This window comes from Sciurus carolinensis, chromosome 15 (assembly GCF_902686445.1).
Source record: "Sciurus carolinensis chromosome 15, mSciCar1.2, whole genome shotgun sequence".
NCBI lineage: Eukaryota > Metazoa > Chordata > Mammalia > Rodentia > Sciuridae > Sciurus > Sciurus carolinensis.
Genome location: NC_062227.1, coordinates 24,799,726 through 24,815,427, shown reverse-complemented (window position 1 = coordinate 24,815,427; position 15,702 = coordinate 24,799,726). Strand labels below are relative to the sequence as shown.

General features: G+C 38.1%; 1 protein-coding gene across 4 annotated transcripts in view; it reads left to right on the top strand.

Annotated features, from left to right (window-relative positions):
• The first annotated feature begins 723 nt into the window (after nt 1-723).
• The window catches only part of Arhgap28 (Rho GTPase activating protein 28), a 192,030-nt gene continuing 177,051 nt past the window's right edge, over nt 724-15,702 (top strand). For all 4 annotated transcript variants that reach the window (XM_047526805.1, XM_047526801.1, XM_047526804.1 and 1 more), the window contains exon 1: nt 724-981. In XM_047526805.1, the coding sequence (XP_047382761.1) occupies nt 806-981 (176 nt within the window). In that variant the 5' untranslated portion in view covers nt 724-805. The remainder of the gene's footprint in view (nt 982-15,702) is intronic.

The window sequence follows — 15,702 nt, the reverse complement described above, 5'->3', positions numbered from 1 at the left end:
ACCCTCTTCCCCCTCATAAAAAAGACCCTTGGAAATAACCTGATAGCTAGGTCTAACTTTCAGGCAAGCTGGAAACAGACTCTGTGGATGTGATCAAGATTGGTCAGAGAAGAGTGAGGTAAGGGTCTGTTGTGGCACTGAGGGCGTGGGAGGGAAGTGTTCCCTTGCTGTAGAGGGAATTACCTGACCCAAAAGGAAATCAAGTTTATTGTAACTTGACTAAGTAAACAGTAATGTAATCCGGTTCTTCAATTTTTGATGTGCATGCTTTAAATGAGAGAGTGTCACATTTTCTCCCTTTATTCTAGGAGCACACATTTTAGACCTGGCCTCTCTCTCCTCAACCTAAAGCATGATTTTCTCTCTTACTTCTGGCTGCCAGGCAGGAAATGTTCCTAGCCACAGGATAAGCTTCTCGTTTGAAGGGGAAAGGGGGAGGGGGAGACAAGGAAAAAAAGAAACAAAGAAAGAAAAACACAAACTTTACTAGGGCAGCTGGCAGGAGCCCCGAAGTATCAGGCAGGTTTCCAGTTTCCTCGAAGCAGGGATCCCCTCCCCCCGACGGCCTGCTCCCTTGGGCGTGGTTTTCAGTGTATGCTAATTATCCTGCTCTGCGCCCGTGGGTGTGGCTTTCAATGTATGAGAATTTGCCCGCCCCGCGCCAGTGGGCGTGGTTCACAGTGTATGCTAATTATCCTGTCCCGCGGGAGAGGCTGTTGTACCCCGGCGGCCTGACAGCGGGGAGAGAGCCCCTGGGCGCAGGACGCGCAGCAGGGCTGGTGACAGGCTCCAGGCGCGCTGGTCCATGCTGGTCCCGGTCTTTGTTCTGGGGCCATCGCCGAGACATGCGCGGCTGAGGATGGAGGTGGAGGACTCGGGCGGCGTGGTGCTGACCGCCTATCACTCCTACGCGCGCTCCCAGCCGCCCAGCACGGAACCGCGCTGCGCGCCCCGGTCCGCCGCCAGCCACCCGCTCAGCAGGTACGGAGAACTGCACCCTGGAGGCGGCCCACTCCGGCTGGGCTGAGGGTTGGGGGTAGTGTCCTGCAGTTATTTGCTGAGACACACCACCCTCGTCGCTTGATTGTTGTTTTAAGTTTTGGTGGACTAGATGAGACTGTTCTTTGTATTGTCCTGACAGAGGTTAGCAGTGGAGTTACAGTCTTGATGCAATTTTATGATAAGTAAGACATATACATCATTTCTGCCACAGTCACCTATCAAGTATGGACTTTTTAAAAAATATAATTTAAAACGAAACAAACAAAATAAAAAAAAAAACACGTTGAAATACATTATCCTAATCTCAGAATAACTATTGAAAACTTCTTTAGTAACTGCATGTCAGCTGAACTAGAGAGTGGGTTGAGAGACACTTTAAAAAGTAAATCTTAGTAGACTTAAAAATATTATTTCTAGATGTTAAAAACTTTTAACAGATTATATAAATTGATAAGTATATACAATTACGTAAATATATTGGTGTCAGCGTTGATATTTGCTAATGTCTACTGTATGCTGTAAATATGATTATTACTTATTTCTTTGGGTCAAAAGAGATCTATAACCGTCTCACGATGTGCGTTTTAGATTTAGTAAATCAGAGATGTGTGTTAAATTGCTTTATCAGTGTTCATCTATTTGACACAGGATCAAAGCCAACTAGACTTTCATTGACTAAAACAAAAATGTTTAGGTGGATAGACTAAAGTATTTAAGTGAATGATGTGGTTTGATAGCTGACATATTTAGGGGAGATTTAGTTTAAATATGACTGTCTGCTATGGATATGTTGATTAATGTTTTTCTTCACAATTGGACAATTTGAGTGCTGTGCTTTTATTTCATCACATTGATTTTTCTACATTTTTACTTCAGTTGTGTGATAATAATTACTTCTGTTTCCTATTTCATTGATTTGTAACTTTATTTCTCAAACTATACTTTTGGCTGATATCCATGAGAGGAACAGACTACATTGGCATGAGATCTGTGTTGGGCTTGGCTAACAAAGAAAGTATTGTTTCTTCCAAAAATAACTGGTTGAGTAAAATCTCATTTTTATATGAAGACAGTGAGAAATGAATGTAGTCTTTCCAGCTTTAGGAGTAGTGCACATTATTTTATAGGCTACTTGAAGATACAAAGATGCAATCATTTTTTAGCATGTTTTATTTTTTAAAGCATCAATATTAATAATTATTACTTAGATTACTAGTTATGAAATAGCTGTAAGTGACTTGATGAGAAGCATGGGTCAAGGCTGTGCATTTTTAGATGACTGTGGTGTAGCTGTCCTGTTTGTAAGTGCCAGCAGCTGTCTAGCAGCACCAGCCAGATATCTGAAACTACATCCGTTTCCAAAGCAAATTGGAGGGAGAAGTTTTATTAGCTCAGCATGTGGTCTTGTGGAATGATAATACAAGAGAGCAAGAGAGTTGCATGTCATAGCTAGTGTTTTACCATAAGGTTGCCAATTAGATTTACGTTGTTCTAAGTTTGCAGTTTTGATGATTGCCCTATACTCTCTACGGGACCCTGCCTCCTACAGTGGAATCATGAGAGAATAACATAATTCCTTGGTCCCCAGTAAAAGCACTAAAAAAGAGGTCCCTGTGTTTACAAGGAGCCAGAAGACACCACATCATTAATCATGAGTCTGATAACAGAAATAATCAGCCCCAAGTTATTAACCTTTGACTCACTAACTACTGATCAATACTTCCTTTCAAACCAAGAAGCAAGATGGCATTGTTCTACTTCTGAAGAAAGCACTCTCTCTTTCAAGAACACCCTTTCCTTTAAATCGCTTACATATTTGTAACCTATTTGTGGAGTAATAACCAGTATGTCCCTAAAAGCATACTATTGTATCTGACTTTGTAAGTCATCATTCTTTAGCTCTCAGTAGCATAAGTTCAAATCCAAAGCAAACCTTTTTCCCTCTTCTTTTCCAGGCCCTCACCACACCTTAGTTTATGTGATTTTTTTTTCTCTTTCTTTTTTCAGTTTTCTTGGCCTGTTTCTTTCACTAAAATACAATATGTTCTCTCTCCATCTTTCTCTCTCTCTCTCTGATTTTGTCCATTTTCCTCCCATTATTGTGTTCCAGAATGTCTGTACCAGTTTATGTACATTATAGTACTCAATAAATATTTTTTGAATAAATTAATGAATTCCAACCAAGATTAAAAAATGACCAAGATAAAATGGTGGATTTTTTGGTAGATGAACACAGTATATTTAAAACATTTTTATTGATTTATTGTACACAAATGGAATACAATTTTTCATTTCTCTGGCTGTACACAAAGTAGAGTCACACGTTTGTGTAATCATACATGTCCATATGGTAATGATGTTTGTCTCATTCTATTATCTTTCCTTACCCCGCTCCCTCCCCTCTCCTCTTCCCCTCTGTATAGTCCAATGATCCTCCATCTTCCCTTACCACCCTCCCCACCCCTATTATGTATTATCATCCACTTATGAGAGAAAACATTTGGCCTTTGGTTTTTTGGGATTGTCTCATTTCACTTAGCATGATATTCTCCAACTCCATCCGTTTACTTGCAAATGCCATAGTTTTATTCTTCTTTATGGCTGAGTAATATTCCATTGTTTATATATATCACAGTTTCTTTATCCATTCATCTGTTGAAGAGCATCTAGATTGATCCCACAATGTAGCTATTGTGAATTGAGCTACTATAAACACTGATGTGGCCACATCACTGTAGTATTCTGATTTTAAGTCCTTTGGGTATAAACCAAGGAGTGGGATAGCTGGGTCAAATTGTGGGTCCATTCCAACTTTTCTAAGGAATCTCCATACTGCTTTCCAGAGTGACTGCAAAATGGTGGGATTTTTGACAGCTGAACTCAACCTGTTTGCACATATCGTGTGCTAGTAACACATTAGATGTTGGAGATACCAAGAAAAATAAGTCTTAATTCTTGCCCCCAAAATGTGGGCAGATCAATGGAATTTTCAGGAAAAAAGATGAAATAAGTGGCGACATTTATAAATCAATAGGCTTCAGTTACAAATCTGTATTTCCAACTTCCAGTGAAAATACATCAAACGATTCAGGAACTCCAGCCTGCCTGAGGCTGAGTAATAGCAAAGACTGTTCCACTGTATAGACCACGGGAGCTCCTGTTTGTCATACTGTCAGGATTGCTCTTCAACACTGAAGTGGAGTGTCCTTTGCAATTTCTCTTGGGGCTGCCCATTATATTTTATTGAAGTAAGTAGCCAGTAAACTGTACTTGTCATATATTCTGACTTGGGATCAAATTGCCATACTTTGACCATTGCCTACACCAATTACTACCCTGTGGTTTTTGGCAGTTTATTTAAGCTGCTTAGAATATGGACCCACCCAAAGGAAGCCCCAGATGTATTTGTTAGCTGTATTATGACTGCTATTCTGTTAATTACAGTGGTTGTTGATGTAAAGAAGAAAGTAAAACATTTTTGGTATTTGTATCCCTATCAGGGGAGTGGGAAAACAAAACAGGTCAAGATCAGGGGAGTGGGAAAACAAAACAGGTCAAGAGAGCTTTTTTTTTTTTTTTTAAAGGGGCCATTAAAACTCAAATATCTGAGTTTTATGGCTCCCATTTTAGAAGTAGGAAAGATTCAAGGGATCACTCATTCTTATTTCATTTGATAGATTAATTCAAACTATATGGGATATAACAAATGAAATCATCTCCAGTCATGTGAATACATGACTTTTAGAGGGAGTTATGGGTACCTAATAGATTTTAGGTTGGGCTAGGTTGACAATAGTCCTCTCCAGATTTAAATTCTTTTTAAAAAATCAATATTCAATGTAAATAAATTAATATCGTGATCTTTAATATTCAGATTATCCTTTGTGCATCTCATCCTGATGCAGCCTCAGGTAAGTTGAGGATACATTGTGCCAGTAATTAAGAACAATTAATGCTTCTTTGTTCTTCTGTTTTTTGGGGGTTTGGGGGTGGGGGTGGATAACCAGAATTAAACTCAGGGGCACTCAACCACTGAGCCGAATCCCCAGCCCTATTTTGTATTTTATTTAGAGACAGGGTCTCACTGAGTTGTTTAGCACCTCACCATTGTTGAGGCTGGCTTTGAACTAGTGATCCTCCTGCCTCAGCCTCCCGAGCCACTGGAATTACAGGCGTGAGCCACCAGTTGGGGCTGTTCTTGTATTTTGTGATTTGAATTTGCTTGAGGAAATTAGTTAGATCATTTAAATATTATTTTATTTGCTTTCTAGCCTTTGGGCTATTCCTCACTCTGTGTTTCTTTAAGAATTCTAAGTTATTTTTTACAATCTCTATGATCATAAACCTTGATTCTGACAGAGCTGATAGGTGGATAGGTTTGCTTGTTAATTTTTATAATTAAATTCTTACCCTCACATTATTTTTGCCTTTTGAAGTTTTCTTACAAATTAAAGGACTTTACAAAGTCTACTTGTGTTGCTACTTTTCTTAGAGAGTGCTCCTGACATTGAATTTCAAGTTGTTTCTTTGGAGCAGGCAAGAGAGACATCAAGATTCTATGAATTCTGTTTTGCTAAAATAAGTGGTTAAAATTGTCTAGAGTAAGGATTTTAGAAAGGCTAAGCTTCTTACAATCCTGAGAATATTGTCAGATATATAAAATAATTTTATTTATAAGAGGTAACTGAAAATATAAAGTTAGATGTCTGTTTTTTCAAGGATTTCTTTAATTATATACAAATAAGAATGTACAACAGTTTTTGAAGAATGCACAGTATAAAATGGCCATAATTATTCTGATATTTATCTAGTTATTCCATAAACTTCCTGAGAGAGGACAAAAATAGAGGAAGAAAGAAAGCAACTCTTTTTCAAAAACAAATTTAGATGCTAACCAAGGTTATCTCTGGAATTCTCAATCTACAGCAGTGTTTCAACTTTTGTGAAGGAGATATTGTTTCTGAATGGTGTAACTATTTGTATGATAATTTGATGAAAAATGTAATTAATGATGATTAGGAAGTAATCCTATCTTATTTTGAGGAAGAACTACATTTAGAAACTTTTAGTGATGTATTGGTAACTTTCTGGGGTGAAATTGATTCATTAAGAAAGATTTATTTCAAGGTGCTAACTTTTACTAAATTAAACATTAATTCATGCATACATGCACGGGGAAACCAAATTCTGGGGGATTGTAGGTATATTTGTTCTAGAGGATTCAGAAATAGTAATGGAATTGATATTCTTGGGGGAGAATAGGAATTTATAGGTCATTCTTTATGTTGTGGTTGAAACCAGAGTTGGTGTCTCTGGTTTCTTCTTATAGTGGGATCCCTGCTGAGCCTAGGTACCTCCATGTGTAGAGCTACTAGGAAGCATCTGGCGCATTTCCTTTGATCTTGCCATTTGAGTAAACATTTGGTCAGTTGCCCTGTCCATTTGTAATCTGCTTATTTTTCCCTGATCATTAATCCCTACTGTATTCACAAAAAATTCAGGGAATTTAGAGTGTTGTAGAATTGCCTTCACGCGGATGAAGATGGGGACTTTATCTTTTTATTTTGATATAATTTTAGTCTTGTTGAAAACTTGCAAAAGTGACCTTAACCTGGATTCCCAAGTATTAAAGGCTTACATAGCCAGAGTTACCATTGTCAAAACTAAACAAATTACCTGTGGCATAATACTGTCAACTAAAGTACAGATTATGTTCCGATTTCACCAGCTTTTCTTCCTTCCTTCCTTCCTTCCTTTCTTCTTTTTTCTTCTGGAATGTAATTTCCCTGTTGTACAGTTGAATTCAATATCCACACTGAATTTAGGTATACTTTCTGAGTGTCCTCCAATATGTGACAATTTATCCTTGTCATTTATGACCCTGGCACTTTTTGAGGACTAGTTGGTGATTGGGAGGAAGTCCCTTAATTGGTCTGCTGTCTAGTCATGATTAGATTGAAGTTGTGCATTTCTGATGAAAATCATGCAGAAGTGATATTAGGCCATCATCATCGCTGGGTACATGATGTTAATGTGTCTTAATGTTGATGGTACCTTGTTAAGATGGTATCTGCCATGTTCCATAATATGAAGTTACTGTTACCTCCTTTGTAATTTATAATTATCTTCATACTTTGAGACTCTGCAAATATCCTTCTTCTCAAATTTTCCCCTTCTGATTTTAGAAACCATCTGTGGATCTTGTCAGTAAAATTTATTACTGTGGTCTTTTAAGGGCTTTTTGGGGAGGCAGGGTGCTCTTCATTGGACCACAGGATGCTTTACCACTGAGCTATAATCCCAGCCCTTTTTATTTTTTATTTTGAAAATAGGATCTTGCTAGATTGTTCAGGCTGGCCTTGAACTTCTGTTGCTCCTGCCTTAACCTTCAGAGCCACTGGGATTACAGGTGTGCACCACTGCCCCAGGCTAATGACTTTTTAAATTTTCTTTTGTTCCTTCTACTTTTTGTCTTATTTTACATACAACAAAATGTACGATCAGCATTCCTTTACATTTTATTGTTTTTATGTTCTTCACCTTTAGAAAGTAAACCAAATGTAAGTGGGCATTTAAATCTAGAGTTCTTTTCAGTTCAGATACAAAGTACAATAAAATGACTTAATTTTGTCTGGTCTAAGTGCATGAAAACTGTAAAGGTAAATTCCCTAATTTTCAAAGATCCTTGAATTCTTGGAAGCAAAATTTTATTAGAGGCTCAAGAGAAAAAAATAAACAAAGTTACTAAATTAAATACTTTGTTAAGAGAATGTGGTTGCTCTTAAACCCCATTTTTCTGAGAGAGTATACTATCTTTTATTTTCTTAGAATTGTTTTGATAACTGATGGAAAACACTTTCCTGAGATGTTACTTGAACATCTGCAAATGTATTTTAACTAAAGTAAGCATTCTGATTTACATATAATCAGAATCTTCTCATTCCATCCTCAAACCAACAATTTCATTTCTGAAATAATTGCCACACTCTTACTTCTCTACAAATGATTTCTAGCCAAGAGTAAACTATGTATAGTAGTAGTTTACTCTTACATAGCAGAGCAAAAGAGGTGCATTGAATGTTTCTCAGAATGAAATTTTGGGGAAATAAACTATGTCCAGTTAAGTAATTGGCTTTGATTTGTTTTTAAGCCACTTTGGACGAAATGACAAAGTCAGGCATACCTTTAAATAGTGTAGAAATTAACCTTAGTGACTGTCGTCATAAACAGCATGATTTAAAGTGCAATAGTAAAAACACCTATTAAAATACTGTTTGTTTGCCTGACTTTTTTTTTTGTCTTTCTAACTTGCTTTTGGAATTTACTTTAATCAGATAGCCAGGCTCGTAGATAAAGATAATGCTGTTCAGGTGGGTGCAGTGTTGCACACCTGTAATCCCGGTGGCTCAGGAGGCTGAGGCAGAAGTATCACGAGTTCAAAGTCAACCTCAGCAAAATCAAGTCGCTAACCAACTCAGTGAGACCCTGTCTCTAAATAAAATATGACATAGGGCTGGGGATGTGGCTCAGTGGTCAGAGTGGCCCTGAGTTCAATCCCTGGAAACCCCATTGTCCCCCCCCCCAAAAAAAAAGAATGCTGTTCAAAGGGCTACCTTGTATAATCTTTGTTGAGGAATTTGATAGGATTTATTTATTTTGGCTTCTTGGAGAGTTTTAGTTTCCTTGCTTTGGGTTTCTTGTTGGTTTCTAGTTATTGGATTTGGTGAGTTTTGTGAAACTGATCATTGTCACACAAAGTTCCAGTTATTCATTTCTTTGTGATTCCTGGAGGATGTGTGTCAAAACAAAATAATAATGTATCCAAAATCTTCCAGATGCTTTAGTCTCTAAAATCGGAAGTAAAGAAAATAGCAAATTATTTACTATGTATTCATTTTCTTAAAAAGAGGTTTATGGTGCATTCTTTGAGTATCATATGTTGTACTACTCTTGATAAACTATTAACCATTCATTTGACAGGGTGAGGTGCCAAGTAATTTCAAGGGTGGGAGAACATACACTGGACCTCAGAGAACCAGTTGTGTGTCTCATATTACCTTTAAAAACTAATTAAGTCAGTATTTCAGATCCCTCAGATAAATAGATGATAAACACACACAAACACAATACAAAGGACAGTAAGGAGATACCCAACACCGAGGATAAAGTAGTGTGTAGTAATTTTTAAATAGTCAAAGATTCGAGATTTATTGGTACTACTTTAGTCATTCTAAGTTGTGGTATTGATTATCTTTTATATATGAAGATAAATCTTTATATCTGTGTTAAACTGTGGTTTGCCACAAAATTTTCTTTTGTACATCTGTAATTTATAAGGAAGAGACTCTTTTGAAGTTTTTGACAATTATTCACTTATGAAGCTCAATGTAGAAAACACTGACCAATGCATTTGCTGCTAAAGAAATACCTGCCAATGCATTTGCATTTATATAAAGATTGATTCGTGCATTTATTATTTCAGATCAGTAGAAAAATCTGGAAAAAATCTTAAATGTCTTTGAATTACAACTAATCTTTAAATTATATCTAATGGTATGATGATCTCTTTTCTCCCCTCTTCTCCCCTAACTTTCACAACTGCGTTTAAAACATTCATACAATGGCCCAAGTTAATATATCAGTGGTTGGATTAAACCCATCTTTAAAGGGACAAGAGATGAAAAGCAAAATAAGAGAAAATAAATGCAATCATAGAAGTAAGGCTGACCTTATTTTCCAAAGTTTTCCTTGACAATAGTAGTAGCCCAAACAGTTCTCAGCTACCATAATAATATAATCTGCCAATATAATTATAATTTGGCAAGCAATTAGTCATGTATTACCGTCCTGTGATGTCACTTAAAAACAAACAGACAGACCTGTTTTTACTGACAGCTTACTAGGAGCCAAGCACTATGCTTGCCTGACATGTATTATCCCGTTAATCCTTACAGTGGTCAGGCATAGAGAAGTAGCCCATTGACCACACAGCAAGGTAAAGAAAGAGACCTCATTCCATAATTCAGGGCCATAATTCAGGCTCCTTCCAAAACTGGTGCTTTTAGCTTGTTATTAAAATCTTGTAACATTGTTGAACATATTATAGATTTATTGTTTTTATGCTTCAGTTTTATTACAGGTTTATTAAGAGCAGGCACAGTATCTTCATATCCCCTTTAGCACCAATAATAGTAACTTTCACGTAATAAATGTTATACTCAGATTTGATTTAGTCTTTTCTTTTGCCAGACTTTCTCTTCTATTTGAATAGAATAAGCATAGAATGGTTACATATGAATGGATATAAACAGTTTATTTGGGAAATTTTGTTATCGCTTGAAGGAACTTCAGTAATAGGATTCTACCCCCATCCCCTGTTTCAAAGCTATATTCTTGCCCTTCATGCAGTCTTATTTAGGTAACAATATTTTAGACAAAATTTGCTAAAGTCATTCAAAATGACCAAGAAAGTAAGATCCAAGCAAGAAATACCAAGAAAGTAAGATCTAAGCAATCAGTAAGAGAACATCTTCCTGTGGTTTCCCCACCCCCCTTTGTGGAAAGGGGGGAAGGACAATTTTTAATCCCTTAATCCTTAGGTTCATGTTCCTAGTAACAAGATTTTAGGATTTTTCCCTTCAGTTTTATTAATTGCTTTATTAGGTGCTAGAATAGACTTCTGTGGTTAAAAACATATCTTTGATTTAATTCCTTCCAGTATGATTAATAACATAAGAATTTTTGATGCAAGTTGATTAACAGTACTTCATGAGAATTAGTGGGCCTTCCTCCTCAAGTTTTTACTTCATCCTGATTTGGAACCAACCAGGGGACCAAGTTAGGTCCTAGACTATGACCTTGTGGAGATCAGGTCTATTCTAAATCTTGCTCAAAATATAGGGTGATGCAGGGTGCTGTGAGGACCTGTAGTCTTAGCTGCTTAGAAGGCTGAGGTGAGAGGATTGCTTAAACCCAGGAGTTCAGGGTCAGCCTGGGGAACAGAGTGAGAACCTGTTCTAAAAAAAAAAAAAAAAAAAAAAAAATTAGTATAAGATAGGACAGGTTGTAGAAATCTAGATCCCAGAGCATTGCATAACCTTTACTCATGTGATCTTAGGGTCACGGGTGATGCTGACCTAAAATGGGCTTTGAATATTTCCATTTAGAAAACTAATGCTAGGTCCTTATTAATCTGACCTTGCATTTTCTGTAGAGGCCAGAAATCAGAATGGCCTCCAGTCTCTGGTTGCTTGTGTTTATTTTCTAGGTATTCACTTTGGTAAACTTCAGTTCCTCGTAGACAAGAATTACAGATATTGGGACAGTCATGTTAGGCACGTGTGAACAGTGGTCTGGGCTAACTGTCACGTCTCTAGGAGTGTTTTCTTCCTCTTCTTAACGAGCTGGGGAGGTCAGAATGTGTTGCTGAGAGGACTAAGCTTCATGAAGACCAGTCATGAATGAGGACAGCAAAATTACTCTCTGGTTCAACTGGGAGGCGAACTAGGAAGAAGCAGGAAGGAGGAACTTGTTGAGCCAGGCTCTGAATTTTGTTCTGCTGATTTCCGTCACCTGCCCCAGTCACTGCACATCCCCTCCAGGCCGTGCCTTGATGTACTGTGCTCAATAGCAGGGGCCACACAGAGTAGGGAGATTGGCTTCCAGACTGGGAAAGCATCAAAGTGCAGAACTAGAGAAGCGTTGAGGTGGATTTTGAGAATGGCATTTCCTGTGCTTCTTTTCCAGAGCTGCTATAAACTATGTATGCTATCTCACCAAGAGTATCTCCCAGAGGCTTGAAAACATAACTCACTGTGACTTTTCATTGGCATCTTAAAGAAAAACATTTACTGACCTCAATAGAGTAAGCAATTAATGGGGAAAAGAGCTGACTGAAAATTTTCCGCAGTTTCTGTTTTGAAAAACAGAGGATGTCTGGCCCTGTGATTTTTAACATACTCAACTCCTCTCCGCCTCTTTTATAAAGCTCTGGGATTTCAGGGTCGACTTGGCAACTGTTTTTTATAAAGTCTGAATTGTGCTTAGTTGCAGAAAGCTCCATGCTGGAGGACTCCCACTCTTCCAGTTGCTGGCACATGTAATTGAAAAAAGCAGGCCATGTCCTGAGAATCTAAGGCTGTGTCATGCTTGGTGAGGCAGTGAGTCAGTACCAGCTAAAACAACATGAGGCGTTGCTTATTGGAAGCCCAAATTAAGCTGATTTTGATTACACCAATCTTAAAGCATGATGCTCCTCTTTTCCAGATGCTTCCAAGTTCTCATTATGGGAGTTAAAAAACTAGCACCAATTCTCTTATAGTTTGTGGAAGTGCTTTGCTACTGAGAGGGTCTTTAAAATGTCTTGAAAAAGGAGTTCTTTTCAGCTAGGCAAACCTTACCCCCATTTACCCTCTCTTCTTTCTCTTTCACACTCCTGTTCATACCCTGTGCAAACCAATTTGGGTCATTCTATTTTAATCTGATTTAAGAGCTATTGGGTCAAAATCCATATAATCAAAAGTGTAATCTCTACCCATTTTCTCATTTGGTTCCAGGATCTCTCAGTCTGTTTGTTCCTCTGGAGCATAAAATGTTTGAAAGTAGGGAAGGGGTAGAGAAATGGCTTAGAAGACTGATGCATTAGTTCAAGTAGAGATGACAAGAGCCTATATTTAGGTTATGGGAATATGGATGAAAGGGACTAATAGATTCTAGGGGGAAAATCAGCAGCCAAATTGATATGATTTAGTGATTAAATGCATAATGGGGACTAGAAAAAAATGGCTTAGGTTTCTGTCTGGGAGTGTTACTAACTGAAATTGTGAATTCTGGCATCATAGATGGTGTGACAGTAGGTTTCGCATGGGAATCGGAACTCTAGATTCCTGTGAGATAATGAAGTAAGTATGTCTAGCAGGCGGCTGACTGTACAAGTCAGAAATTTAGGAGGGAGGTTATGGCCAAAAGTTTTAAAAAGTATTTGTTTATGAGAGATTTCAGCGTTGGGGGATAGTTCAGATTGGGATAGGATGAGCTTTGGCAGGAGAGAGTAGTCTTCCTGTAGACAGTGGTAGGAGGAAGATGGAAACCTGAGGAGCAGTGCCAAGTAAGGAAAAGCAGGACTTGAGAGTCTGTCCTGGAGAACAGAAAGATCAGAGCCATCTGGAAGCCGTGGTGTTGGACTCAGAATGAGTAGCAAGATGAGCGATCCTGAAAATCATCCAGTGGACTTTCAGTGTGGATATCAGTGACACCCTTTGTTGCAGTGGGTTTAAGAGTTGTAGCATTGGAAGCCAATTTGCTACAGGTTGAAAATTGAAGGTCAAGGAAGCAAATGGAGGAGTGAGAAGTGATTCCTTCTAAAAACTTACTTTTGAGAAGAAAAGAGACAGTAGTGGCAGACTGAATTTGGGAGGTTTTAAAACTTACCAAAAAGAGCCAAAAATCTGATAAAAGTGAAAAAAGAAATCTAGCATTTCTAAAATTTAGGACTTAACACACTTCTTTCCATTCTTAAAATCCTTGGCTAATGCATGCTATGTGAGTGTGTTCCCTCAAACTTCCTATGCACAAGTTTGGCCCCTGAATGTTACAATATTGAGAGGTGCTGGATCTTTAAGAGGTAATGCCTAGCCTGCATGGTGGCACATGCCTGTAATCCCAGTGACTGGGAAGGCTGAGGCAGGAGGATTGCAAGTACAAGACTATGTGGTAAGCAACTTAGTGGGACCCTGTCTCAAAAAAAAAAAAAAAAAAAAAAGAGGACTGGGAATGTAGCTCACGGGTAGAGCAGATTGGGGTTCAATCCCCAGTACCAAAAAAGAACAAAAAGAAAAAAAACAGAGGTAAGGCCTGGTGAAAAGTAATTAGGTTATTGGCACCCCACCTCAGAATTACAAGGACTAATGTAGTTCTTGAAGGACTGAGTTAGTTCTTTTGAGAGTAGGTTGTTATAAAATGAGGTCACCCCATGCACTTGGCCCCTTCTCCCCACAACCAATCCTCTTTCCTCTTCTCTCTCACATTGTGATGCAGCCAGGGGACCCTCACCAGAATCCTGGCATCATACCATTTGGACTTTCTAGTCACCAGAATCATGAGCCAGTTAAACCTTTTTAGTTTATAAAATTCCCAGTCTCAGGTATTTTGTTATAGTAACACAAAATGGACTATTACAATGCTTTTTTTTTTTTTTTTTCTTATAGGATGAAACTTTATCCTTCACCCCACAGTAGTATGGAAGTGTCATTATGATAAGAACATTATCTATTTTCCTCATCACTGAGTCCTTATCTATTGTCTCCCTCCCCCATCAAAGGGCCTGACACTTAAGGGTCTTAACAAATGGTTTCTGAATGAACACAGTGGGAGCTGAAATGTGGAAATATGACTTCCCCTTGGTGGGAAGCTATCCAGGTATGTCTTCTGAAATATGAACATCTTTTCTTTTCTGAAATTTTCTCAGAGAGAGGACCCTCTAAATTAACCTTCATTCATAGAATAACACACTCCCACAAGTATGCTATCAATTGAAGAATAATTAATAAAAATCAAAACAGGTAACTGTTGTAAACACCCATACCTTGACAGGTTAAAAAAAAAAGCATATAGCATGCCTAGATACTTACTAGAATATGTCCACTATTGCTTTAAAGATTAAGTTTTGCCTATGGATCATTTCACTCATTAAAATATGAAAATTTTAAATTCTGATTCTTATAAAAGTGCAATTAAACAAACATTTATTGAGCCTCTGTATGCCATATATGATATTGGATGTTGGCACTACAAAAGTGGTTCGTAGTTGATCCCTAAGTGAGAATAGATAGGTGTGTTAAGGATCAATTTCAGCAGCAACCAAGGATGGAGTGCCCCCAGAGCAGAAACCGGGTCCCTCATCTCAGTATCACAGACATTCATCCCAGTGGCCCAGAGTGGACACTCAGTATTTGAGTGGTTGAATGAATGAATGAATCACTGAGGAAAATGCATGAGATACTCTTGAAGAACAGAAGATTTAACTAACACTCGAGGCTGAGGTTGGTGAGAGCTGGCTCAAGAAATGCTTCTTGGAGGAGTTGATGATCCAATTAAATCTTAATGAGCACGAGTTAATGGGAATTGTAAGAGTGGGAAGAGTTTTGGGCAGATGAGCCATCAAAAGAGAGGAAGGTATTGCAGTGTGTGGCTGCAGTTGCTGGTCTTGCTGAGGCCATCCAGTACGAGACAAGTGGAGAGGCGGTGACTGTTCAGGGTGCACGCTGGGTGAAATGATTAGGGTGAGACTGTACTCAGGGCCATGCTGTTTCTTCGTTTGGATAATGAAGGGATTCCACTAGCTGACCTCTAGGGTCTCTTTTAATGCACAAATCTATTTTTCCTCTATGATGAAGGTGGAAAGTAACTAGATAATCCTAGACCTGTACTAATTTTATAACAATATGTTTCCCCCTCCCGTTTAGCTTTGCTCATTTGCTTAATCTCTCAGGTACTTGGGCTGTTTCAGTAGTATGAATTTTTGACTAGTTTGAGTACATCCCATTACTGAGTTTGCTTTACTACAACCAACCTAAGTCAGGATTAATATAGATCAGTAAGGTGCTTATCTTCAAACTTCTCTTTGAAAAATATAGCCTATCAAAAGAAGCAGAACTGATTTACATTCTTCAGATGTAAATTGAGAGCTTGTTTCGTAGGCGA